General features: G+C 41.8%; 1 protein-coding gene across 1 annotated transcript in view; it reads left to right on the forward strand.

The window, feature by feature from the left end:
• Nucleotides 1-24,679, forward strand: part of TPO (thyroid peroxidase) — a 40,597-nt gene extending 15,918 nt beyond the window's left edge. The window contains exons 7-12 of the mRNA XM_088665684.1: nucleotides 6,364-6,879; nucleotides 16,908-17,166; nucleotides 18,894-19,064; nucleotides 21,168-21,405; nucleotides 23,460-23,668; nucleotides 24,492-24,679. Coding sequence (XP_088521810.1) covers nucleotides 6,364-6,879; nucleotides 16,908-17,166; nucleotides 18,894-19,064; nucleotides 21,168-21,405; nucleotides 23,460-23,668; nucleotides 24,492-24,679 — 1,581 coding nt within the window. The remainder of the gene's footprint in view (nucleotides 1-6,363; nucleotides 6,880-16,907; nucleotides 17,167-18,893; nucleotides 19,065-21,167; nucleotides 21,406-23,459; nucleotides 23,669-24,491) is intronic.
• Nucleotides 24,680-25,740: the final 1,061 nt, after the last annotated feature.

The raw sequence follows: 25,740 nt of genomic DNA on the forward strand, positions 1-25,740 counted from the left end.
CTACAAAGAAGGAGCCTAGTTCATTTTGGTCCTGTAATTCCTCAGAGCACATTTTTTGAGCATTGATGTTGACTCCTAGGTATTATAAAAGAGCACACACGATTGTTGCAAGGATTGGTGTTACACTTTCCCTTACAGATCACATAGGTTTAGTTATAGGTAGGTAGCTGTGTTGGTCTGAGTCGAAACCAAATTAAAAAATTCCTTCAGTAGCACCTTAAAGACCAACTAAGTTTGTATTTTGGTATGAGCTTTCGTGTGCATGCACACTTCATCAGATACACTGACTGCTTTTAATACGAAACACAGTTTCTAAAACAAAGGCAGAGAAAGTTGGATCACATAGGGTATGGGTTCAATGTAGGATGATGTTTCACAGTGGTTCTGTGATTGGAATGCCACATCTATTTTTCTTTCCTAGAAAAAAAGAAGTATCCAGGGGAGGGGCTTATTTGGGTCAGGATCACTGAGGGTGGGGAGAATAAGGCATTATGTTTCGGCTCGTATGCACCATCTCTAACCCAATTTGCCCAATGAACTGCAATGAGCCACAGAAGGGAAAACTTTCAGGCACAAGGTTATGCCCCTATATTTTCCCCTTGTAATAGACAAGCTGAGATTTCCTTCTGGTATGGTGCTGTGCAGAGGAAATGGCTTCATGTAAATACACTACTGTAAGATGTTATAGGTTGCAAGAACAAGAAAACATGAAGCATGTTTGATGTCACTTAAAAAGGAACATAGTAGTAAGGACATAAACAAATAATATTGTAAATCTGATCACGGATTTCAAAATTGGAATGCGTACTGAAAGCAATCATCAACCTTTATTGCTGTCTATCAATTTAAAGTTGGAAACTAAAATAATTAATTGTAACATCCTAGGACCTTGCCAATATAAACAAATGACCCAACTAAAATAGTCCCAGGAAATGAGTGTAGCAGTGGGCCAAAAACTTACAGCTAACTTGTGAAAACAGGTGCTATTAAATTTAAAGAACACTAATCCCCATAGGAACATTTTGAAAATATATAATGAAATTTTTCAAATCTTCGCAGAACTTAACACCCCACCTAAAATCTGGATACCTAAATACAGCGCTAGCCCTTGGTTTGATGTTGAATGCTTTCAACTTAAAAGAAAATTGCACCAAGCCTTCAAAAATAATCGTACTAAATTACTAAATTAGAACTCTCCTATTTAGATGAAAAAAGAAAAGAAGAAAAGAAACAAAAATATGCTACTCAAAAATGGTTACAATTACAAAGCAAAAACAACAAAGCGTTCTGGATGCTAGTGTATGGAGATCTGAAAACCAACAATCAATTAAATTTTTCATCAATTAGAGAATCTAAATGGTTCCAGTACTTTATATCCGTATTTAATGATCTACATAGTAAATCAAAAGGAAACGAGGCCATAGATAATAAAATCAACAGACTGAAGGAGTGGCCAAGGGTCGAAGAGGAGGAAATCAGGGGGATAGTTAGAAGCTTTAAATCAAGGAAATCACCTGGAACAGACAGACTACCGATAGAATTATTTAAGACGTACATAGACTGGTGGGCAGAACCCTTAGCTCAATTATTTACTCTCTTTGATAAACATGGAATCCTGCCTGAAATATGGCTTAGATCAATAATTATTCCAATTTTTAAAAATGGCGACCCAAACAAACCAAAGAACTATAGACTGATGAGCTTATTATCAGTCATAGGAAAAATCTATGCCAAGCACCTCTCATTTAAACATCTCATCTGGATAAAAAACCTAAATTTACCAGGGAAGGAACAAATAGGTTTCTCTAAAGGGACCCAGGTGGCGCTGTGGGTTAAACCACAGAGTCTAGGGCTTGCTGATCAGAAGGTCGGCGGTTCGAATCCCTGCAACGGGGTGAGCTCCTGTTGCTCGGTCCCAGCTCCTGCCCACCTAGCAGTTCGAAAGCACATCAAAGTGCAAGTAGATAAATAGGGACCGCTCCGGCGGGAAGGTAAACAGCATTTCCGTGCACTGCTCTGGTTTGCCAGAAGCAGCTTTGTCATGCTGGCCACATGACCCGGAAGCTGTCTGCGGACAAACGCCAGCTCCCTCGGCCTATAGAGTGAGATGAGTCGGACACGACTGGACCTGATGGTCAGGGGCCCCTTTAACTTTAAAGGTTGCTCTACTTTAGACCATTGCCTTATACTTACACATTTGGTCGAAAAAGATAGATCCCCAAAGCAATTTAAGATTTACGCAGCTTTTGTAGATTTCCGTGGTGCCTTTGACTCAGTTGATCGTGCAAAATTGTGGAAGAAACTTGTAGAGCTAAGAATTGATCAACGCCTATAGATTTTAATACAAAGTTTATATTCTTTCAAATCTGTCAAGTTAAACTCAACATTAAAGGTCACCTCTCGTCTGATATCCCTAATATGAAAGGGGTAAAACAAGGGTGTAATCTTGCCCCCTTTCTATTTAATCTATTTTTATCAGATCTCCCAGAACACCTCCAAAAAATAGAATCGCACGCCCCCAAACTCAACCAGAAGCCTGTTCCTCTTTTATTATACGCAGATGACACAGTCCTACTATCATTAACGAGCTTGGGTTTGAAACGTCTTATACTTTCCCTGAGTCTCTACTGTGGAATTAACAAACTTTCTATAAACTACGAGAAGACGAAAATCTGCTCTTTTACAAAGGTTGGAAACTAGGGAAATGGAAAATAAGAGAACAAGAAATCCAGCAAGTGAAGATGTGTAGATCTGGGAATTTTATTCCAGAGCAATTTAGGGTGGTCAAATCATTGTACAAATGCTATAAATTAAAACAATGAAGGGGTAATAACATACAAAATGCATTGCATTAGGGGAAATTGCTTTGCAGAAATGTGTATTTGGGGCAAAATTGCATACAGATGTATATTAGGAGAAATCTGCACTAAAATGCTGGTGAGCTTTCAGGAGGACTTTTAAAAAACAAAATGAGCAAACAGATGTAGAAATGTAGAGAACTTAAGAATGGGAAAACGAGAAACGGGGAGAAACAAAAACTGACAGATTCCTGCCCCACCCCCTGCTGCCACTTGGTGTGTTGCAAGAACCTTTTTGCCTTAGTTCACTAAGAAATTAAATTAAATGGTGAATTTATTCAGATTCTATGTCACAAACAGTGGTTCAAAAGAATATATAATCCAATATAACCATACCAAGCAATAGTAGGAAAAGTGTTGCCATAGATTCACATGGTGCTCTGGCTCTGAGGAATGTACAGTTTAAATTGGGAAAGGCAGGAGAGGAAAGGAAGAGAAGAATGAAAGAGGGATGGATATGAGCAATGGGAGTTACCTGGGCTTAGGCTTATTTTCAGCTGGGGGAATGGAGGTACATTGGATCCTAAAAAATTCCTTCCCTTCAATTGAAGGGGAAAATAATATGCATCTAAACAACCAAATTAATAAAGGAGGCAAACACTGCACCAGGGGAACATCAAGCAAAGAAAACACTTGATTACACAACAGAGGCAATAAAGGCCACGATTAACCAGAGAAATATTCATTGTCAAAATAAAGGATCACTCCTTGGAACTGTTTCCACTAAACTAATGAGCAAAGAAGTGGGAGCATTTATTAATCAAACAAGTTTTAATCAGCTTAGAAGATAAGCAAGTATTTAACATAATAGCCTCCTTGATAGCATTCCCCACAGTAATGAGTTTTCAGTGCTATTTTAGAAAGAAAAATAAAAAGCAAACCAACAGGGCCTATTGAATAATGTGGAAAAAAATGTCATTAAGCCACAGATTTTAAAGCTCCATTACAAGTATCCTTCAGCCCTCATCATCTCATTTAAATCTCAGATTTCCTCTCTATGTGCCTGGCATTTCCCCCATTCAGTCTGGTTTTTCTCCACCTGCATTAACACAAATTTAAAAGCCCCTTTTTGTTTATTAATAGCACCTTGAACATGGAACAGATTTGATGCATTTATAATGTAATATATGATACCTGCAAGATTAATATAGGGGTTTATAGAGCTTATCTTGACTTCTAGAGTACTGTATATGCTTTTAAAAAAAACCTACTCTCAACAGCAAACAGAAGAAAAGGTGGATTAGGTCAGCAATCTCTACAAAGCTGGTGCTTTTTTTCTTTATCAAAGCACTGCAGAGGTTTCCCTTGAGGGGTTATTTTAGCAAACTGTATTGAAAAGTACCAAGCCTTCCTTAACAATCGTACATAATGGCAGAGAAAATTTGTCCTCTTTCCAAAGTTTGGTTATCCTTTGAATTTCACAACTGAGAGTTCTCATTGAGGGCTGCCCAATGAGGGAATGACACATTTTTCTTGTCACGCCTTGTCATGGTTCATTACATTAGGTGATGTGTTGCTAAACTTCAGACAAAATGGGTAGGGGCAACAGAGCCTCCCGAAGACTATTTGATTCCTTTGTAGGCAAAGGACGATATGGAGTTCCATCATCTCCCATTCTGTGCACAGACGCCTACTTCAACACCGGTAGCAGAATAGCAACCTTCCCTGCCGCTAAGGGCACCAGGTTAGCTTAGGGGTTGTAGGACGACCATGTGTACACGCAGGTCTACCCTCCCAACACCTTGCTTTCATTCTCTCCTTTCCAGCATCTGTTGAGAGATCTACACTGGCTCCCAGTACGTTTCTGAGCACAATTCAAAGTGTTGGTGTTGACTTTAAAAGCCCTAAATGGCCTCAGTCCTGTATACCTGAAGGAGCGTCTCCGCCCCATCGTTCAGCCCAGACACTGAAATACAGCGCCGAGGGGCTTCTGGCGGTTCCCTCGCTGCGAGAAGTGAGGTTACAGGGAACCAGGCAGAGGGCCTTCTCGGTAGTGGCACCCGCCCTGTGGAATGCCCTTCCAACAGATGTCAAGGAAATAAGCAGCTATCCTATTTTTAAAAGACATCTGAAGGCAGCCCTTTTTAGAGAAGTTTTTAATATTTAATGCTGTATTGTTTTAATATTTGATTGGGAGCCGCCCAGAGTGGCTGGGGAGACTCAGCCAGATGGCCTGGGTACAAATAAATTATTATTATTATTATTATTATTATTAGCCAGCTGGCTTCTGGTTCCAGCTTCGTCCCTGGAGACCTAGGTAGCCTTGGTTGTAGCTGAGACAGGTGTCAGCATAGTGCACCTCTGCTCAGAGATCGACACTGGCTGTCAATTTGTTATTGGGTCAAATTCAAAGTATTACTATAAATCCCTTAGCAGCTCAGGAACAGCTTGCTTGAAGGGCCGCCTTATCCCAATTATGCCTGTTCAACCACTTTGTCATTTACAATACATGTATTTACAAGACCAACACCCTATGTATTCTCATATTTTAACTCTTCCCCCTCACCCCACAAAAAACAGCTTTTAAAAACAGAACCCATATGTTGTGAAACTGCATATGATATCTGTATCCATTAAAACATTGGGGCCCTTTGAGTGATTATGTATTGATGGTGTATTAATTGATGCCTAATTGAAACTCTGCAGATTTTCCATTGAATTAATTTCAAATAAAGACCCGGAACTATAAAATAGGACACAATCAGACCAGCAAAACAGCAAAAAATAATCATCATCATCAATATATTCCTTAAATTTGCCTATAGAGCCTCCGTCAATTGGCAGGGGTTTCTGATTCCCAACTGTTTAACAGTAACAACAAAAAGGATCTGTTGTTTCCAAACAAGGGCATTAAACTGCCTTATGCCAAGTGCAAGGGGGAAAGGTGTGATTTGTGCACATGCCCCTGTTCCCTTAACAACTGATGTGTCATGAAAATGAAAGAGGCCTTCCACTCAGAGATCTAATCCAATGGGTGCACAGGGATCTCTATCTGAATACACGATACACCATAAGAAGCAGCCCTAAGAGTTCAGCCACATGTGCATCAGCAAGAGTTGTGTCAGACTGCTGAGGTGGTTCAGGGAATTCCACCCAACCAAATAATAAATAAATAAATAAATAATGCCCCGCCCATCTGGCTGGGTTTCCCCAGCCACTCTGGGCGGCTTCCAACAGAAAAATGAAATACAGTAATCTATTAAACATTAAAAGCCTCCCTAAATAGGGTTGCCTTCAGATGTCTTCTAAAAATCTGGTAGATGTTTTTCTCTTTGACATCTCCTGGGAGGCGCCACTACCGAGAAGGCCCTCTGCCTGGTTCCCTGCAACTTGGCTTCTCACAACGAGGGAACCGCCAGAAGGGTCCGGGAAGAACAATGGGGGTGGAGATGCTCCAATACGTTACGGTTTGTACATGCTTCACCAATAAAATTAATCAATCTGCTCCATCCACGAGGCAGGTGCACTATATTCCCTGACAAAAGGTATTTTACTTAATCCACAGGTTTTTGCCAATGATACGTTCTCCACGAGTCTGAACTGCCTGCCATTTTACCGCTCATCCCCTGCATGTGCCACTGGTCACCAAGGATTTCTCATAGGAAACCTCTCTGTCTTAAATCCAAGGCAACAGATTAATAGCCTCACCTCCTTCCTTGATGCATCAACTGTTTATGGCAGCACACCTGCAACAGAGAACAAACTGAGGAACCTGACAAGCGAAGAGGGCCTCCTGAGAATAAACATGCGGTATTTTGACAATGGCCGCGAATACCTTCCTTTTGTGGCCCAGGTGCCTTCCCCTTGCGCTCAAGATCCCAAGGCAGACAAAGAAGAGAGGGTTGAATGCTTCATGGCGGGAGACAGTCGAGCTAGTGAAGTCCCTTCCCTAGCAGCTATGCATACACTTTGGTTGCGAGAGCACAACCGCCTGGCAAAAGCGCTGAAGAAAGTCAACCCTCACTGGAGTCCTGAAACTGTCTATCAAGAGGCCCGCAAAATCGTTGGCGCGCTGCATCAGGTAAGCTGACATTTACCTGCATGTTGTTGTGCATCATACTTTTTGATTCTGACACCATACAAATAACAAAGTGTGTTTGGGTAAATAAACATGGGAAGATTATGCCCACTATTCCTGCCCTTGTTCAGTTGGAGATGCAATTTGGGCCATGCATATCAACTGCTCTTTTCAGGGCCCCAGAGCACTAAGCCAATGCACAAAAGAAGTGTTGACGTGGGTTTGGACCAGTAGGCACCGATCCCATCATTGTGCCCTCTTATCTGCAAGCTGCCTGTTGTCCCAAGTCACTCTGCACACACACCCTGCACCCTATTAGTCAACTCCTAGGGGCCAAGGTTCCTTCAGGCCCCACAATAAAATATTTGAGGGGGCCAGACCCCCAGAGTTAATGAGCATTGTCATTCAAATAGTTTCTGTATGTGCCACATCTTGTGATCAATACAAGGCTCCTCCAATATTTTATTCAAGTTGGCACCTCTGCCCTGCACACAGACAACTTGTATGCATAATGACTCTTCCAACTGCAGATTTTCACCTTGCAGCGAGTCATCTGTAGAGACCGGTGAATTATGTCAGAATGCTGTTTATTGATTATAGCTCAGCTTTTAATATCATCCTTCGGGACATTCTTATTAAAAAGCTGGTGGACCTTTGGCTCCCAGTACGTTTCCGAGCACAATTCAAAGTGTTGGTGCTGACCTTTAAAGCCCTAAACGGCCTCGGTCCAGTATACCTGAAGAAGCGTCTCTTCCCCCATCATTCTGCCCGGACACTGAGATCCAGCGCCGAGGGCCTTCTGGCGGTTCCCTCGCTACGAGAAGCCAAGTTACAGGGAACCAGGCCGAGGGCCTTCTCGGTAGTGGCACCCACCCTGTGGAATGCCCTCCCACCAGAGGTCAAAGAGAACAACAATTACCAGACCTTTAGACGGCATCTTAAGGCAGCCCTGTTTAGGGAAGCTTTTAATATTTGGTGGATTTTTGTATTTTAATGTTTTGTTGGAAGCCACCCAGAGTGGCTGGGGGAACCCAGCCAGATGGGCGGGGTATAAATATTATTATTATTATTATTATTATTATTATTATTATTTATTAAAATGCTTCTACCATCTGTGATTGGATAAAGACTTTCTGAGGGATCACACACAAATAGTGAGGATTGGGCCTGCTACATCTACCTCTCTGAAGCTCATCGCTGGCACCCCACAGGGATACGTGCTGAGTCCCTACCTGTACTCTTTGTATACATATGGCTGTATTTCATCCGATCCATCCACTGTAATTATTAAGTTTGCAGATGATACCACCATAATGGGTCTAATTACAGGTGGAGATGAATCAGCATATAGGGAGGAGGTTCAAAAAGTCTCGACATGGTGCTTAGAGAACAACTTGCACCTAAATATCAGTAAGACAAAGGAGATGGTGTTGGACTTTCTTCCTCTGAAAGGAAGCTAGCCCCATTATATATCGGGGGGGGGGCTGTGTGGAGAGAGGCTCTTCCTTTAAATTCCTGGGAGTTCACCTTAATGAAGACCTCACTTGGAAAATCAATACAACCCAGGTGGTTAGGAAGGCCCAACAGAGACTCCATTTCCTCAGGGTCTTGCGTAAGAACAATGTCAAACAAAAATTGATGATCTCTTTCTACCGGTCAACAATAGAAAGTGTCCTTTAATACTGTATTACAGTGTGGTACAATGGTTTGACAGCCACGGACAGGAAGTCCCTACAGAGGGTGGTGAATACAGGACATGATATCATGGACTGTCCCCTGAGTTAGCTAGATGACATCACAGGAGACCGCTGCCTCAGGATAGCGAGGAAAATTCTCAGGGATGACTCACACCCCGGCCAGCACCTCTTTAATCTCCTACCTTCAGGCAGGAGATACGGAAGTATAGTCAGCCGCACCAACAGGTTAAAGAACAGTTTTTATCCATGGGCTATTGGGCTGCTGAATGGGGGGGGGGGAATAGTGGTGCAATTGACTTCCGGCAAGCACACAGAGTGCGAACAAGACTGAGTGTATGGGGGGGGGGCTCATTTAATTTCACTGCACACAGGTGGTGTCGTGACAGTAATAAAGGTTTATTATTGATTGATTGATTGATTGTGACCCTTTCCCCTTTTATGTAAGAAGACACATGATGTTTCAGGTCAAAGTCTATTCTAATATAGCATCCTGTTCTCACAGTGGCCACTTAGATACTTCTGGGGAACCCAAAAGCAGGACGTGAGCATAACAACTGGTATTCAGAGACCTACACTAACTCCAACGCTGGAGATAGAACCTAGCAGGCATATCATCCATGAGCTTTATCCTCCTTGTCTACAGAGTTTCCAACTATTTGAATAGGGGTGGGGAGTACTTAGCTTGTTTCATCTCTTAAGTCTATGCTTTCATTTTTCTCTCATTTCTTTTCTGGCCAGTTCTGCTGCCCTGTGTGTTTTATCTTGGAGAACTTCTCTTTATAGTTCCACTTTATAGTTCTACCTTACAGTTCTTTGGGGGCATAGTTTGCAAAATTGCATTTTGTAGGCAAGTAACTGCACTCCTTAAAAAGAGATTTTGAGATTTACGGTGCACAAACGCTTTGCCTCTAACGCCTTTTAACCACATGAAGCAAGATGAAAAATTAGAAGGGTAGATTGCACACATATACATATGCCGCTTTGTGAAGGAATCCTATTTCTCTTTTTCCAGCTGCTTACATGAGCCTGGATTAGGGTTGCTCAACAAGGGGAAAGTTTCGTTTCCCCCAATAAAGCTGAACAATTTTTGTGTCCGAAATTTTACTTCTTGGAATATGGCAACGCTAGCCTGCAGCATGAGTAACTTAGAGAACATGGGTGGAATCCAATTGGTTTCTTGCATTTACAGTGCCTAGAAGTTGATGACATTTTGCTTCTAGACAGTGGACTGGATACAGGTCACCTGGCCACAATCTTTTTCACTATTTTTGGATGATTGTGTTTCTCTTTAAATCATAATAATTGTTTCTAAATTTGCACCTATACATCTAAATTAACCTGTGCAAATCTGATTAATATTTTGTCCTCTTCTAATACTGTACTTTCTATTTGGGGGCAATGCGCAAGTAGCTGCCCTACCTCTTATACAAAACCTATACAGTCATACCTTGGATCTCAAATGCCTTGGCTCCCGAACAAATCAGCTCCCGAATGATCGAAACCCGGAAGTGAGTGTTTCGTTTTTCGAACATTCTTTTGGAAGCCAAACATCTGATAGGGCTTCCGCGGCTTCTGATTGGCTGCAGGAACTTTCTGCAGCCAATCAGAAGTCACACTTTGGAAGTTGAACAGACTTCTGGAACAGATTCTGTTCGACTTCCGAGGTACAACTGTAGTGGGTAATGCTCAGGCCTGGCTTACACATGCACTGAAATGAGGCAGCTGAATCTTAAAGTGATAGAGAGGACTGTGCCGCTTCAGGGAAGAGGTTTTTCAGGTGACCTCGAGTGTGAAAAGTTCATTTGCAGATCAGAAAGCAAGGTTTTCTATTTGTAGAGATGGTTTTTCTACACAGAGGATCATTGGAGCATGTGACTGTGCACCTATAATTCCAGGCAGTAGTCGTGTTTCCACCTTAAAAATCTATCAGCTTATTCTGGGGCATTGATAGACAAGGCCTTAAACTAGACGATCAGGGCTGTAAATGGCACAGAGATCCTCCACAAGCAGAAAAGGATCTGCAGTGCAGAAGTTCTGCACCCCAACAAATGGAGGACAGTAGGAGAAGAAATAGTATTGCAACAGGAGGAGGAATGTTCCTTCCATCTTACAATGATATACAGGAAGAGAAGGGTGGAATCTAGACACGTATGAAAAACGTGGGGGGGAAATTGAAAAAAAAGTTTTGAAAAATATATTGAATTTGCCATAGCTCACCATTGCCATCGGGTGTCACATTTGTATAATGCACTTTACAACACACTTAAAATGCTTTATTTGCTGCTGCATAGCTGAGTCCAAGATCAGAATACCTGGTTAAGGCTTCTGGCAGTCCTGATTCATGTTCCCAAAAGCAGATTTTGACTTTGGGCAACTGGAATATAGTTGCCTTTGTGAAGAGAAATATGCCCCTAATGGCAAAAAATATATACTGTATAACAAACGTTATTCCTGCATCTCTCATTTGGAACTGGGCATCAGACCATCTAAGTTATGCTCTTTATGAAGCTGTTCACATTTCTATGTGAGAATTCTAATTAGAATACAAAAAGATTGCACACTCCATTTAATCTTAAATAAAAATCTCTTAACGACCCTGAACATTAGTCTCCCTTACAGCTTCCTCGCACGCACTGTGCAAGTCCCTCTGTCTTAAATGTGCTGTTTGCTTTAAAAATAATTGCCTTGAAAGGCTCAGAATGGCTTTTTGGCAGTAGTTAGCAGTGAACAAATCTGGAAAGAAAAAGAAAAAACCCAATGCGCACTAGGCTTCTGGGCACTCAAATGTTAGTGTCTTGGAATCAGACACATTCTGCCCTCAGACAAAATAATTTCCAAAAGGCATTTTCTGTGTATGACTCTGGGCTACTCATCATCTGTCTGAGTATCAGAGATTAATGAGATCAGCCTATGGCACATTAGAAATGATTTGGAGTGGATTTAGCCAGTTCAGGGACACACATGCCAACTCTATATGCAACTCGGCTACTTAGAGCATCAGCAGCCTCCACAGTTGAGGTTGCCCATGCGTTTACACTCTAAGAGTTCTTTCCAAGCAGCTATAAACTTGGGGGGGAGGGGATATTGTAGGAGGCTGAGAAAGAGAGAGCAGATATAGAAAAAGGAAAGGTGTTGTTTTGTTTGGTACACTAATATGCAAAACTGGAAAGTCAAAGCTTTAACAGTGAACTTTTGTAGACTTTTTAAAGAAAGATTTAGATGTTCTGAGAACAGAGGCAATTGAAAATATTTTTTTTCCTCTGGGAAAATATCATTAGCAAGGATTTATACAGCACTATTGGTTTTTTTCCCCCATCCATACACCCACACATAAAAAAATACCTCGTGAAGGCAATATCACTATTTTCTTTATGGGGGACATTAAAATGGAAAGATAGCAAGTGCCCAGATCTCTGTGTCACACCCAGTTAGACATTCCCCATGCTGTTAGAAAGGCAACCTAGTACTAAATCAGAAAAGTGAATCACAGAGCTGGAAAGGACCTCAAAGGTCATCGAGTCCAGCCTAATACCAGTGCAGGACATTCACTGCTAAAGCACCTCTAAAGAATCACAGAAAGGATTTGAACCCAGGTCTCCCCATTTTGTGTCCCAGACTTCAGGCAGTAACTTTATTGTTTGCTTGCATTTCTTTCCTGTTCCTTTTTATTCTCCTTTGGGCAAGGCTTCCAGTTCCTGAAGGAAGCCGCCTTGCCTCTAAAAGCTGCCTTGCCTCTGCTCACTAACCACGATGGCATCCTCTTGGGCTTGGTGTTTCCTTGGAGGACTATATCTGCATTGAGCTCTTGAGGACTGCACTGATACCGATGTTCCAGCACTCCATTATCGCTGCATGCAGCTCAAACTTAATTTACACATTTCCATCAGGAAAGACATCTACTGCAGATGCAATCTTAGCTTCATTCTCGTATCTCATTCAATTCTTTTTTTTTTTAAAGAAGTCAAAACCAGTCCTCTGTTTGTTCTTCCTGCTCAGACATATTTAACTTCCAAGGCACTTCCACAGATGATGCCACCGAAGAGGAGGGCTGGCTGCTTGCAGACTTTCAATTTCTAATCCTTTCCCCTTATTTTCAGTAGATCTGCTCAATTCAGGTCACAAAGCTATATTGTTAGGGTGAAAGTTGTGTGTTTTATTTTATTTTTCTTAGCTGGACTGAATGTCTCCACGGCACAATACAGACCATTTCTTGCAACAAAGGCTGGCTGAATACGGATGTGTCCTTTTCATTCCCTTTGGTAGTAAGGCACAGTCTTAAATTGTGCCCAGTGCGAGTAGCTCTGCACTGTAGGGACTCTTGGGGATCTTGCGTTGAAACAGAGACATCTAATTTTAAGGGACAGCCAGATCATGCTAGTGATGCAGCCAGTTGTTCAATTTCCTGCCACCCCAGGAGCAACTGGTGCCATACATGATAGTGATTACCCCATCAATATGTGAAGCCGTATTTCAAGCTGCAGAAAGGTATTACTGTATATGTGGGATATGGAAGGTGCCCAGAATTGAAGGCAGGTCATTCCGCTCTAATTAGTTTGAATCCTGCTTTTAAAATAACAGCAGATTACCTGGGTTTGTGATGGGACAACAGCATGGGGATGGAACCAATTGCTACTCCAGTTAGATACAATTCATAAGTGTTAAATATTACCAATTTATATTCCAATATACCAATTATATATATTGGTATATTTTAAATACCAATCTGATAAGAAACATCTGATAAGAAACGAAGGTATACAACTGAGGGTGCACATTGGCTGTCAAAAACCATAGTATTGCTAGGGAATTTTCAATGCATTTGAAATATTGCCGGAAAACGGAATGCATCTTAGCAACGGGACCAGCAACAATGTGTTTGATTGCCCTCCACAAATGAGCCTCTGTGACATCTATGCTCCTACCTTCCAGCAGGACTAATGATCTGGCAGGCATTATGTAGGGAAGCTGAACCTTAAAATCCAATGGGCAGCCTCTTAATAATCTATCATATTTCAGGCTTTGCTGTCTGAGCACGGTTAATTTGCAAAGAGCATAACTGAAAGCTAAAGTACCGGTAATGAGGCAAGGAAGCCAAGCTTAACTGCTCTGGAGCGAACACCGAGGGCTTGGAAAGAACCACATCTTTTTGTAGCTTGTCTGAACTTGCCTTTTCAGTGTTAAAAAATAAAATAACCCCCCTCCCCCCAAAAAAGAGTGAAACACATTATCTGATGAAACTACGTTATCCCTGCCTGAATTTTTCAATATGCGCTGTATCAAAGCACTGGGTGCATTTGTCCATTCAGTTTATTGCATATTATATCAAACCTATCATGTATTTTATTAGTTCTCTATACTTCATATTCATCCCATTATGCTTTATTAAGTCCAATGTAATCTTAAATCTGCAATGCAGTTTTCATATTTTCCATCGCAATGTATCATTTCCTCTCTTTTGATCAGTGTTTCTTATAAGCTTTTTTCTATATGCTTCAATAAGCCTATTACATTATCAAAAGAATTTGCCAGGGGTACACTTATCAGCATTTCTATAACAAACTGTATGGTTTTTTTTGGGGGGGGGGTTGAAGATAACTATGAATTGTCTGCTGATAGACCCATTTAGACCTATCAAATGGATTTTGTGACCAAATAGTCTTTAAGACTTGGACAGTGTTACATACAAGAGAGAAGATTCCTATGAACAAATAGGTATTTCCCCATAGATCTGCCTAAAGCATCAGTATTCTTTGGCCCTGTTACAGCAATTAAGCTACAGAGCAGGAGATGGGGTGCGTTGGGGGAGAGAAACATCCAGTCACATTTTTGGGACCTTTTTTCCTAAGCCCAACTGCTGCACAGAGGCCGATTTTCCGGGAAGCCACAGTTTTTTGAGGAGTGACCCCCTTCCCTCCCTGCATGTTGTCATTCTGAAAATCGCCCTTCAGTGGCAATTAGAGTTAGAAAAAAAAGCTCATGTGAGAACTCCCCCCCCCCAATTAGGCCGAATTTGTGTGCCAGTGAGGGTGATTTTCAAGGGAGTGGAAGCTAGAAAGAGTTAAACATAAGCCCCCACGTCACTGCCATCCCTCCATCCCAAAATCCCCTGAAACAGTTAGGAAATAGAATCTTTTTTCAGCCTCATTGCCACCCAGGGAGAGAGAGCCAGATTGAGAGAGAGAAGGAGGTGGAGACGTCGAGAGAGAAGCACCATCTGATCCACTTTTTCTACACCTCTCTCGTGCTCCCACTTTCAAAAAAAGTCCCAAATGTAAGCTTTCCTTATTAGAGCCCAACCTATTGATTGTTTTGATTGCCCTTTTCTCTGATTTTAAAAGGCCTGGTTCCTTTTCCTTTTTATTTTTTTGTGAGGTTAGAGTACTGTACAGAGTTTTCATATTTTCATAATATCTCTTTATATTCAACAATATACAGAATGAGCATGCAGGGAGCAACAGGCCTGGAACAAGAATTATGGCACCCTACACTCACCCACCCACCCACTGCTGTTTCCCCCTGCCATTGCTCACCCCTCCTCCTTTATCTCCTTGTTGCTGCCACCCCTTTCCCCGTATTTACTCCCCCCCCCCAATGTTTTGCTGCTGCATTAAAAGCGCTGGCAGATTCTCGGCCTGCTTGTGCTTGTGCTGCTGCTGCAGCAGCAAATCACAGCAGCTGCTGTTCTGGTCACCTCACCCAGAATGCCCTGTTCTGAGGAAGGACCCCCCCCTTGGCCCTTCCCCAGACCAAAGCAGAGAGAACTTAGAGGCTGCAGGTAGGTGACCAGTGTTAGCAACACTAATGATAGCCAGGCAATAGCGAGACAAACAAGTATGACATCTGAGGATGTGGGTCCCAATTCACTGCCATGCTAATGCCTGCCACCTGAGACAATTTTCTCAGCTTGTGCTACTCTAGCACTGATCCTGGGGAGCAAGAAGGCTCATAAGTAGTCACTTCTCCTCCCACGATAGCATTTGCCACCCAAAGGAACAGACATGTTTCCCCAAGGACTTTGTTAGGCAGCTTCAAAAGTTTGTGTCTTTCCCTTGTCACTTTCAAATGGCACGAACAGTTCCCTTACATCAGAATCTTAAACAGGTGCATCCAAAAGCAAGTCCCCTTAAGTTCGAGGGAGCTTGCTCTCAGGTCAGTGTATGTGGGATTGCAGCCTTAAGCTCTTAGCCTACACAGAGAGATGGATTCGGATATCGTTATATAAAGGTCATTGCAAAAGGTTAGTCTGATGGGCCATTAGGTCAATAATAGAACACTTTCTGTTTAATGTCAGCTAGCAGGCTATAACAAAATAGAAAGACAGTTATATCTTTGTTGGGTGATCCATCAGCATGGAGACAATATTATTTCATTGCCAGTAAAGAATGCTGTGAAACACCCTTAACATTTTGAGACCAATGAATAATAATAATAATAATAACAATAATTTATTATTTATACCCAGCCACTCTGGGCGGCTGCCAACAGAAGTATTAAAATACAATAATCAATTAAACATGAAAAGCTTCCCTAAACAGGGCTGCCTTCAGATGTCCTCTAAAAGTCTGGTAATTGTTTTTCTCTTTGACATCTGGTGGGAGGGCATTCCACAGGGCGGGTGCCACTACTGAGAAGGCCCTCTGCCTGGTTCCCTGTAACTTGGCTTCTCACAACGAGGGAACCGCCAGAAGGCCCTCAGCGCTGGACCTCAGTGTCCAGGCAGAACGAGACGCTCCTTCAGGTATACTGAACACCTCCAGTCCAGGTTGGCTGTGGCTTCATTTCCCCGTCCTATTAGAAAAGTTTCCGATGAACTAATCTTGATCTGGGGAAATCACTCCCACAATTCTCCATGGTAGGGAAGGGGCACTGATATTAATGGCCCCCATCCCCAATCAATGTTCGGAACTCGCCAGGATGACATCTGACATCTCCACCATCTGGAGGTGCATGCCTGGGAATCCTTAGATCTTGACTGTTTTAACACACCAGCCACACATCCTGCAGAATTCTATCCATTATGTTTTATCTGCACAATCAAAATGATATTCAGGAACCAAAAAGTTGTATTGAAAAATACAACTTTTGAGCTGTCTGGCCCCAAAATGGCATCTAGGCATTCCATTTTGGCAATTATAACCCTGGTTTTAGGAGCCATTTGGCACCTAGCTAATATAAATATGAGTTTGGCTCTTGTTGCTATTGAATATCCCTATATCTAAGGAGTCCAGACCAACATCTGGCAAGGCTTTGTCTTGTTCAAACACACAATAGGCTTCCTACAATATTGTTATTAACTCTGAAATATTCTGGTTTCCCTTATTCCCCCCCCCCCAGATTATTACCCTAAGAGACTACATACCAAAAATCATTGGACCAGGTGCTTTTAACCAATACATTGGTGCTTATAAAGGCTATGTTCCCACAATGAATCCTTCAGTATCCAATGTATTTACTACGGCAGCTTTTCGCTTTGGCCATGCTGCAATTCATCCAGTCATAAAGAGACTCGACGTACAGTATCAGAATGATCCAAATCTTCCTAATCTTCAATTGCACGAAGCTTTTTTTACCCCATGGAGACTTATTAAAGAAGGTACTTTGTTTAATACTATTACATCTTCTTGAATTACTGCAAAGTTATTAGCAACTGGATTCTTGTAAAACATGGGGAGATTTTGTCTTGATTTCATCATTGTTCAGACTGTTCAACAGTCCATGAAGAGCAAGTGCTGAGGTGTTTTTCTCTTCTTGACTAGCATTTCCAAAGTCATATAAAAAAACCAAAATAAATTGAAATATTCAGTTCAGTTTATTTTACCTGTGTGGATAAACTAGGCTTGTGGAATGAATTACAGTTTGGAGGGAGAAGAGTGAAAGGTTTGTGTAGCCTTTCTGTTTTAATAATTATAATTATTGTACCCCACTGACTCGGTTTCCCCAGCCTCTTTGGGCAGCTTCCAACAAAATATAAAGGAACAAAACATCAAGCATTAAAAGCTTCTCGAAACAGGGTGCCTTCAGAAGTCTACAAAAGGTCATAAAATTGTTTAACTCTTTGACGTCTGATGGGAGGGTGTTCCACAGGGCGGGCACAACTACCAAGAAGGCCCTCTGCCTGGTTTCCTGTAGCTTCAACTTCTTGCAATAAGGGAACCACTAGAAGGCCCCTTGGAGCCCTGTTGTTGTTATTATTAGGTTTACAGCACAATACTATGTATATCTGGTCAGAAATAAGCCCTATTAAATAAATCTTACTCCCAGATAAATATGATAAGGTTGCAGCCTTATCTTAATAAAGAGTTTCCATATGATTGCATCCAATCCAATCAAGATCAGAGTAAACTTGCTGATCCCAATGGACTTAAATTAATCACATCTAACATCCATTCAGTTCAGTGGGTCTGAGTAGGGCTTAATTGGCTGCAATCCATTAAAAAATTGTACACAGTTGAAAGCGCTGGCAGTATTAAGGTAATTTCAACAGTATTACATATCTAAAAGGGTGTAAAATGAGGATGGGGGAAGCCGATTTAGATGGATATATAAGAATATGTAGGAATTATGGGTAAATTAAAGGAATCTTGGAAGGGAAAGAGGGAAGTCATTGAATGTATGGGTATAATAAAAGATGTTAATGTGGAAATGGAAACCTGAAAACTTTAATAAAAATATTTTTAAAAAATTCAAGTTTAAAAAACATGCTATAAATAGTACTTGTCTTTCTCTAGAGAATTATAGTTCACTTATTTATACATTTGATAAAGAAAAATAATGCAAATAATATTGCTATTATTTGCCTAACAATACTCAGTGGAAGATGTTACTATCTTTAAATCATTGTTGTTTAGGGTTTTTTTAAAAAAACTAGAAGAAAAATGCATGCAAAGCTGTTAAAGGACAATTCATAGTTAGTGAAGGGTCCTTAGCCGGCTGGATGAAAATAAAGACTTTTGCACTTATCTTAATATAGTGCTGGATTTGTGGCTGCACACATTTATTTAAAGCATTTTTATCCTGTTTCTCACTCCAAAAGACCCATGATAAGACAGACACTTTCAAATGTCAATGATAAGACAGTCCTTGCTCTGAGGCCTGCAATCTAAAAGACATGATACACACAAAAATGGACTGGGAGGGAGGAAGGGGAAAGAAAACTCCAGCACAATTTTTGACAGAGGTTTTGTAACTACCAGCTGGGATGGAAATACTTCAAGGGCAGCAGGAACCCAAAAGCTGTTGGTCTTTCAGCAGAGGTGATGGAGAGGCCCGCCTCTCCCCCTCTCCTACCTTATCTTTGTAACCTTATCTTTGTACTCTTAGGTGGCTTGGATCCCCTGCTAAGAGGAACTTTGGCAACTGCTGCAAAACTACAGGTACAGGATCAGTTGCTGAATGAGGAGCTAACGAAGAAGCTATTTGTGTTGTCTCATAATGGCTCTTTGGATTTAGCATCATTAGATTTACAGCGGGGACGTGATCATGGACTCCCAGGTATACTGCGTTACTTAAAAATACATCTTCTTGTAGTAGCAGCAGCAGCAGGATTTGCATGTTGCCTGTGCCAAAGCCTCTAGGCGACTTATATCATAGCACTGGGCAATAGGGCTTTGCAGGCAGTGCTGGTTTGAAGTCCCTGTGAAGCCCCTTTTGGCCAAGCCCCACCCATCATATATGATATTAGGTGAAGGACAGGTGAGTGTGGACTGTATGAAACAGCCTCACTAGCCAAAGTGGCCTGGCCAGATTAATAGAAGAGACTTCTGTGTGTGCAAAGCAAAGCCCGATTTTGTTGATCCCTCTTACCTTCTTAACCACCCCACCAGCTGTTCATGAGGGATATGGGACCCTCTGGAACAGAATGGGTTGTGGTGCAGAGGGCTACAGTAAATGGTTGAGGTTGTCAGCCAAAATCAGGTGGCCTGACTTCTAGAAATGGAAGTGCTGTCCTCTAAGGCACCATTGGATACAACCCAATGAATTACTAGAATGTAACATTATTATATTAGCAGTCAATACATTGTGGTTGTTTGTTTCATTTTAATAGCAGCTGAAAATAGTTTTACTTTCTCACACTCTTTCTTGCTTAGTTAAAGCCTTTAAGAACATTTTAATCTACAACTTCAGTTTGTCATTATCAACAGCTTCCAAACCTCTTACAAATTATGTATGTTATGTTATTAACATGGTATACATTGTTATCTTAATTAGGAGAACACAGCCTGTTCTCCCACTTCAAGCCAGGCTACATTTAGTCCTTAAAACAGGCACAGAGAGCTTCTCATCATCAGCCACCCATTCCAAAATAGAGCTAGAACAGATCTATTGACTGGTTTGTGCACTGGGCTGTATAACACCAAAGCAGGTTTAGTACAAATCCCAGTACTCAAGAATATCTACATTTGTCTTATTATATTTTCCTATGGTACCAGAATCACTTGTATGCAATGCTGGTATATCATAATGCTGTACTGGTGCAAGCATAAAATACACCCTATATAAAGCATCCACTTACTGCCTCACAGAGCTTAATTTGAAGCAAGACACCAGTCCGCTGAGGCTGTATGGATAGGGCACTGGACTTGGATTTGGGAGACCTATCTCAAATCCCCACTCAGCCACTAATGGCCTTCTCAGTAGTAGAATGCCCTCCCATCAGATGTCAAGGAAATAAAACAACTACAGTATCTGACTTTTAGAATACATCTGGAGGCAGCCCCTGTAATGGGAAATTTTAAATGTCTGATGTTTTACAGTTTTTAATATGTGCTGTAAGCTGTCCAGAGTGGCTGCGGAAACCCAGTCAGATGGGTGGGGTATTAATAATAATAATACATAGAAATAAGCACATTTCATGATTTCCCCCACCCCCGCCTGCAACAAATCATTGTCTCTCAACCTAGTCTACTTCCAAAGTTGTTATGGAGATTGCATTTGATAAGCACTCTGAAAAGATGGCTGGGACATTAATGTGACAAATACCTTTTTTTAGGAGGCCAGCAGACCACTAGTAATAATTTATTTTATTATTTGCTATTGCATTTCATGTTTCCCCCAAAGAGCTCAAGGCGTCATAAACACTTCTAACCCCCTTTCCAGCTTATCTTCACAACAACCCTTTGAGGTAGGTTAGGCTGAGAGGCAATGGCTATGGCCAAAGTCACCCCACAGGCTTCATAGCTCCCAGGTACTAGTCCAGAACTCTAACCATTCCTCCACACTGCTCCCATTCACCTCTAAGGATCATGCCTCGCATATTTCAGGGATACTCTTGGACCTGGAAGGGATTCCAGGTCCAAGAGTATCACTGCAGGTAGGCTTGCATCAAGCACTTTAGGAATTGGGCAGAGCTATCACAGGAAGTTGTCAGGGCTCCTGGAGAGCCAGTGTGGTGTAGTGGTTAAGAGCGGTAGACTCCTAATCTGGGGAACCGGGTTCGTGTCTCTGCTCCATGCAGCTGCTGGGTGACCTTGGGCTAGTCACACATCTCTGAAGTCTCTCAGCCCCACCCACCTCACAGGGTGTCCAAACTCTTCGTCTCTTCTTCTTCTGTTGGGAAACCTTGTTTGATTCATTCTACGAATACCATATTTGTAGGCTACAATGACTGGCGAGAATTCTGTGACCTGCCAAGGCTAAGGACGGAAAGTGACCTGACAAAAGCGATACAGAACAGGACGACGGTGCAAAAAATCATGGGACTGTACAAACACCCTGACAAGATGGATTTGTGGCTAGCGGGCATAGTAGAAAGCATGCTTCCAGATGCCAGAACAGGTCCGCTGTTTGCATGCATAATTGGAAAACAAATGAAAGCATTGAGAGATGGTGATCGGTAAGTTTACTTGTATTGTTCCTTCCATTAGCTCTGCTTAGGCATTATTAGCCATCACATGATGAGGGAGAGTGAGCTGTCTCTGTCCCTCCCACTACCACCCTGCTGTCCCTGTCAACCTCCATGAGTAAAGAGGTTAATTTCTGAAGGAGGGAGGGTTTTTTTTTTCTATTTATGTAAGCTTCCAGCACAATGTTACAAACCTGCTCTTCTTCCTGGGCTCTAACATGCAGGGCACCTACATGAATAAAGTAGGGACTGTGCTTGAAACATCTGCCTTCAACTCATGGAAGGTGATGACTTATAAAATCATAGAGTTGTAGAATTGGAAGGGACCCCTGAGGGTCGTCTAGTACAACTTCCTGCAACGCCGGAACCTCAACTAGATCATACATGACTGTTCCAGTCTAAAAATGACCTAGAGTGTTTCATAGATCCAAAATGTACTGTAGTGACTCAGCAGCCTGTGACTCAGCAGTCCTTTCTCATTACAGTGGTGCCTCGCTAGACGAATTTAATTCATTTCACGGGTCTTTTCTTATAACGAAAAATTCGTCTAGCGAATCCCATAGGAATGCATCAAATTTATTTTTGAAATTTTTTTTGCCCATAGGAACGCATTAATTGAATTTCAATGCATTCCTATGGGAAACCGCGATTCGCTAGACGATTTTTTTCATAAAACGAATTCGTCTAGCGAGGCAACCTCCGCTCGAAAAATCCTTTCGTTAAGCGGAAATTTCATTAAGCAGGGCATTCGTTAAGCGAGGCACCACTGTAGTATGCATTGTTGACTGGAAGGTTCCAGGCTGTCTGAGCCCTCTTTATATGGCTGCATACAGGTGTGAGAGTCTTTCTTTCTTTCTTTCTTTCATTTTCTTTCTCAAGCTATGCAGTTCACTGGCGTCTCTCTGAAACTCTTTTTTTAATCTATGCCCCCAGCCAGGGATTTGGCTGAGGACTTGTAACCACTATGCTTATTGAAATGCTTCAGTAAAGCTTATTTGCTGATGGAATGAGCTGTTCATGTGCTTCATTTGCTGCAAACACTCTGCTGAAGTCTTTACATGCCCTGGGGTCTGAGAGACCAGGCATGCATACCAGGAAAGTCGGGGGAGGGGGCATTAGGACCCTAATTCTGACAGATCTAACTTCTGGTTAAAAACCTCTAATGGAAGAGTCTACCATCTTCCGAGAGAGCCTGTTCCACTGCTGAACAGCTCTTACTGTCAGAAAGTTCTTCCTGATGTTTTGTTGGAATCTCCTTTCTTGTAACTTGAAGCCATTGGTTTGAGTCCTATCCTCTGGAGCTGGAGAAAACGAGCTTGCTCCATTCTCCATGTGACAGCCTTTTAGATATTTGAAGATGCCTATCATAGCTGCTCTCTGTCTCTGCCTTTCCAGGCCAAACATAACCAATTCCCTCAAATGTTCCTCATAAGGCTTGGTTGCCAGACCCTTTATCATTTTGGTCTCCCTCCTCTGCACACATCCCAGCTTGTCAATATCCTTCTTAAATTGTGGTGCCCAGAGCTGGACACAGTACTCCAGGTGTGGTCTGACCAAGTCAGACTAGAGAGGGACTATTGCTTCCCTTGATTGGGACACTATAATTCTGTTGATGCATCCTAGAATAGCATTAGCTTTTTATGCTGCTGCATCACACTGCTGACTCATAATAAACTTGTGGTCTACTAAGACCCCTAGATCCTTGTCACGTGTACTACTAGTAAGCCAGGTGTCCCCCATCTTATATTTATGCTGCTGGTTTTTATGCCTTACATTTGTCCCTATTGAAATTCCTTTGTCCCAGTTCTCCACTTGTCTTTGCTGTCCCTCTTGCAATTCTAATCATACAGGGGATTAGAATACCTGAAAAGGATATTTATTAAACTGGTTTTGGTTAAAACAAAAACAAAAAACAAACAAACTTTGAAACAGGATTGCCAATTGTTTCAGTAGTTTGATATCTAGGTGGGCCCAAGTGGTGGAACATAATATACTGTGGCCTACACTCCTGTCTTGCAATATTTCTTGGTCTTGTTTCTAAATAGATTTTGGTGGGAAAACGACAATGTTTTCACTGAAGATCAAAGGCGGGAACTCAGAAAATATTCCTTATCCAGTTTAATCTGTGATAACACAGGTCTCACTGAAGTGCCCCTTGATGCCTTCATACTTGGGAAATTTCCTAAAGATTTTGAGCCTTGTGAAAATATACCCAGCATTCATTTAGGAGCTTGGCAGGAAACGTTTCACCCAGGTAATTCAAAAAATTAATATCCTCGCTTTTGTCAAATATTTGGAATGTTTAGAAATGAGGAACATGCTGGAGGTTTTGACAGCTGGGATGAAATGGTCTGAGTATCTTCTTGCCACCAGGCAAAGCTGTGTTTCATTCCTGCATTTGGCAAAAGGAATGAAAGGGTATGAGAGGTTACAATCGCCCAGACCAGGGGTCCCCAAGGCCCGGGGGCCGGATGCGGCCCAATCTCCTTCTAAATCCGGCCCGCAGACGGTCTGGGAATCAGCGTGTTTTTACATGAGTAGAATGTGTCCTTTTATTTAAAATGCATCTCTGGGTTATTTGTGGGGCATAGGAATTCGTTCATTTCCCCCCCCCCAAAAAAAAATATAGTCCGGCCCCCCACAAGGTCTGAGGGACAGTGGACCGGCTTGCTGCTGGAAAAGTTTGCTGACCCCTGGCCCAGACTCTGAATTCATCATCTGAGGCCTTTGAACAGGGCTAGAAAAGCTGCAGCTCTCCAAATGTGGCTGGATAATAAACTTATTATTTCTACCCTGTCCTACAGCGGGGTCCAACTCCTATAATTGCTTACCAAGAGTGGTCCTAGAATATCTTCAGTCAAGATTAGGAATTTCAGTTCTCTGAGTTGCTCATTTTTCCACCCTTAAATTCAGTACTCCACATTTTGCAGCAATTTGTGTTTTGTTTTTAATTCTCATGAAAATTCACCAGCATTTTAGTGCAAATTTATCTTAATAAAAACTGCATATGCAGTTTTGACTACTGTACACTAATTATGTTTACTTTTTTTAAAAAAATGTTATGTTTTTGCTTCTAGAGTTGAATTGTGGTTTCCCAGCAAGAGTGGAACATGGTGACTTTGTCCATTGTTCAGAGGCAGGGAAACTCATTGTCACCTACTCATGCCACCAAGGATATGCGCTATTAGGAGAAGAACAATTGTGCTGTATACAGGGGAAATGGAATTTGAAAGCACCAGTCTGCCAAGGTGCCTATGGTTTTTAAGTATTGTCTGGTAACTTCTAGTAAGAATGGCATTGCGACATTGGAATTTTTAAACATGAATAATTTTAGAGGGCTGAATAAACTTAGATCCTGTAGTCTATTGTGAAAATTCATTTATCTTCTGGGGTCACTGTTGATGCTGCCATCAATAATTTTCTTTTTCAGCTTACTTACAGTTTCTAGCTGTAGAGCCTGAGAATCCACACGTTCCAGGGCTTACTGAGACAAAAACGTGAAACAAATTGCAAAGAGATTTGAAAAGATATAAGCGTACTCTTCCTTCTTCGCTTTACTCTGATCTCACAAATCATCCCTGGTCCCTTATTTTAAAAAAGACATGATCGTCCCCACAAACCATTACTCTGCTCCATATATTTGTGAGTTAAGCAACAAACTGAGCCAAGTCTCCCAGAATGCAACTAAAACATAACCCAAACTGGGCAGCTTGCCTGACCAAGCTCCTTCTTGCTCTCAGTGTAAAGGAATACAGATCAAAAGGAAGCAATAGGATTCACAGAATCATAGGGTGCTTTAATGCCCATGGAGGGCCTGTGTGTCTGCATTTTGAAAAACTAAAAAGCTTGTACGATTTAATTAGCAGCAGGCATTAACAAGGTTTAGCTAGGATATCCATATCCAAGTTTTTTGCCGGAGAAATAAAATAAGACTGCATTTGAACAGCTCTCTCTCTCTCTCTCTCTCTCTCTCATGGAAAGAAAAAGCTTTCTGCTGCTACCGTAGCACCTTTTTCAAACATATATTGCTGCATTTTTAGTTGGTTGCACCAGAAATATAGAACAAAATGCATTGAGGCATGCCCAGGGATGTGGGCATTCTTTCCACAAATAAACTCCCCCCACCAACTATACTATTATTTGTCTCTTCATTGACAAAGTTGGGGAAACAACAAAAAAAGGAGTGCTCAAAGAGTATATGCTTCCAGGTGGTCAGATATTTTACTACACCGGTATTTGGGGGGCGGGGGCACTTGTCCCACAATTAGGCAGAGTGAGGAGGCCACCCCAGATGGCTGATCTTTGGGTGGGGAAGCTGTGGCACTG

This window comes from Zootoca vivipara, chromosome 3, assembly GCF_965207765.1.
Source record: "Zootoca vivipara chromosome 3, rZooViv2.hap1.1, whole genome shotgun sequence".
NCBI lineage: Eukaryota > Metazoa > Chordata > Lepidosauria > Squamata > Lacertidae > Zootoca > Zootoca vivipara.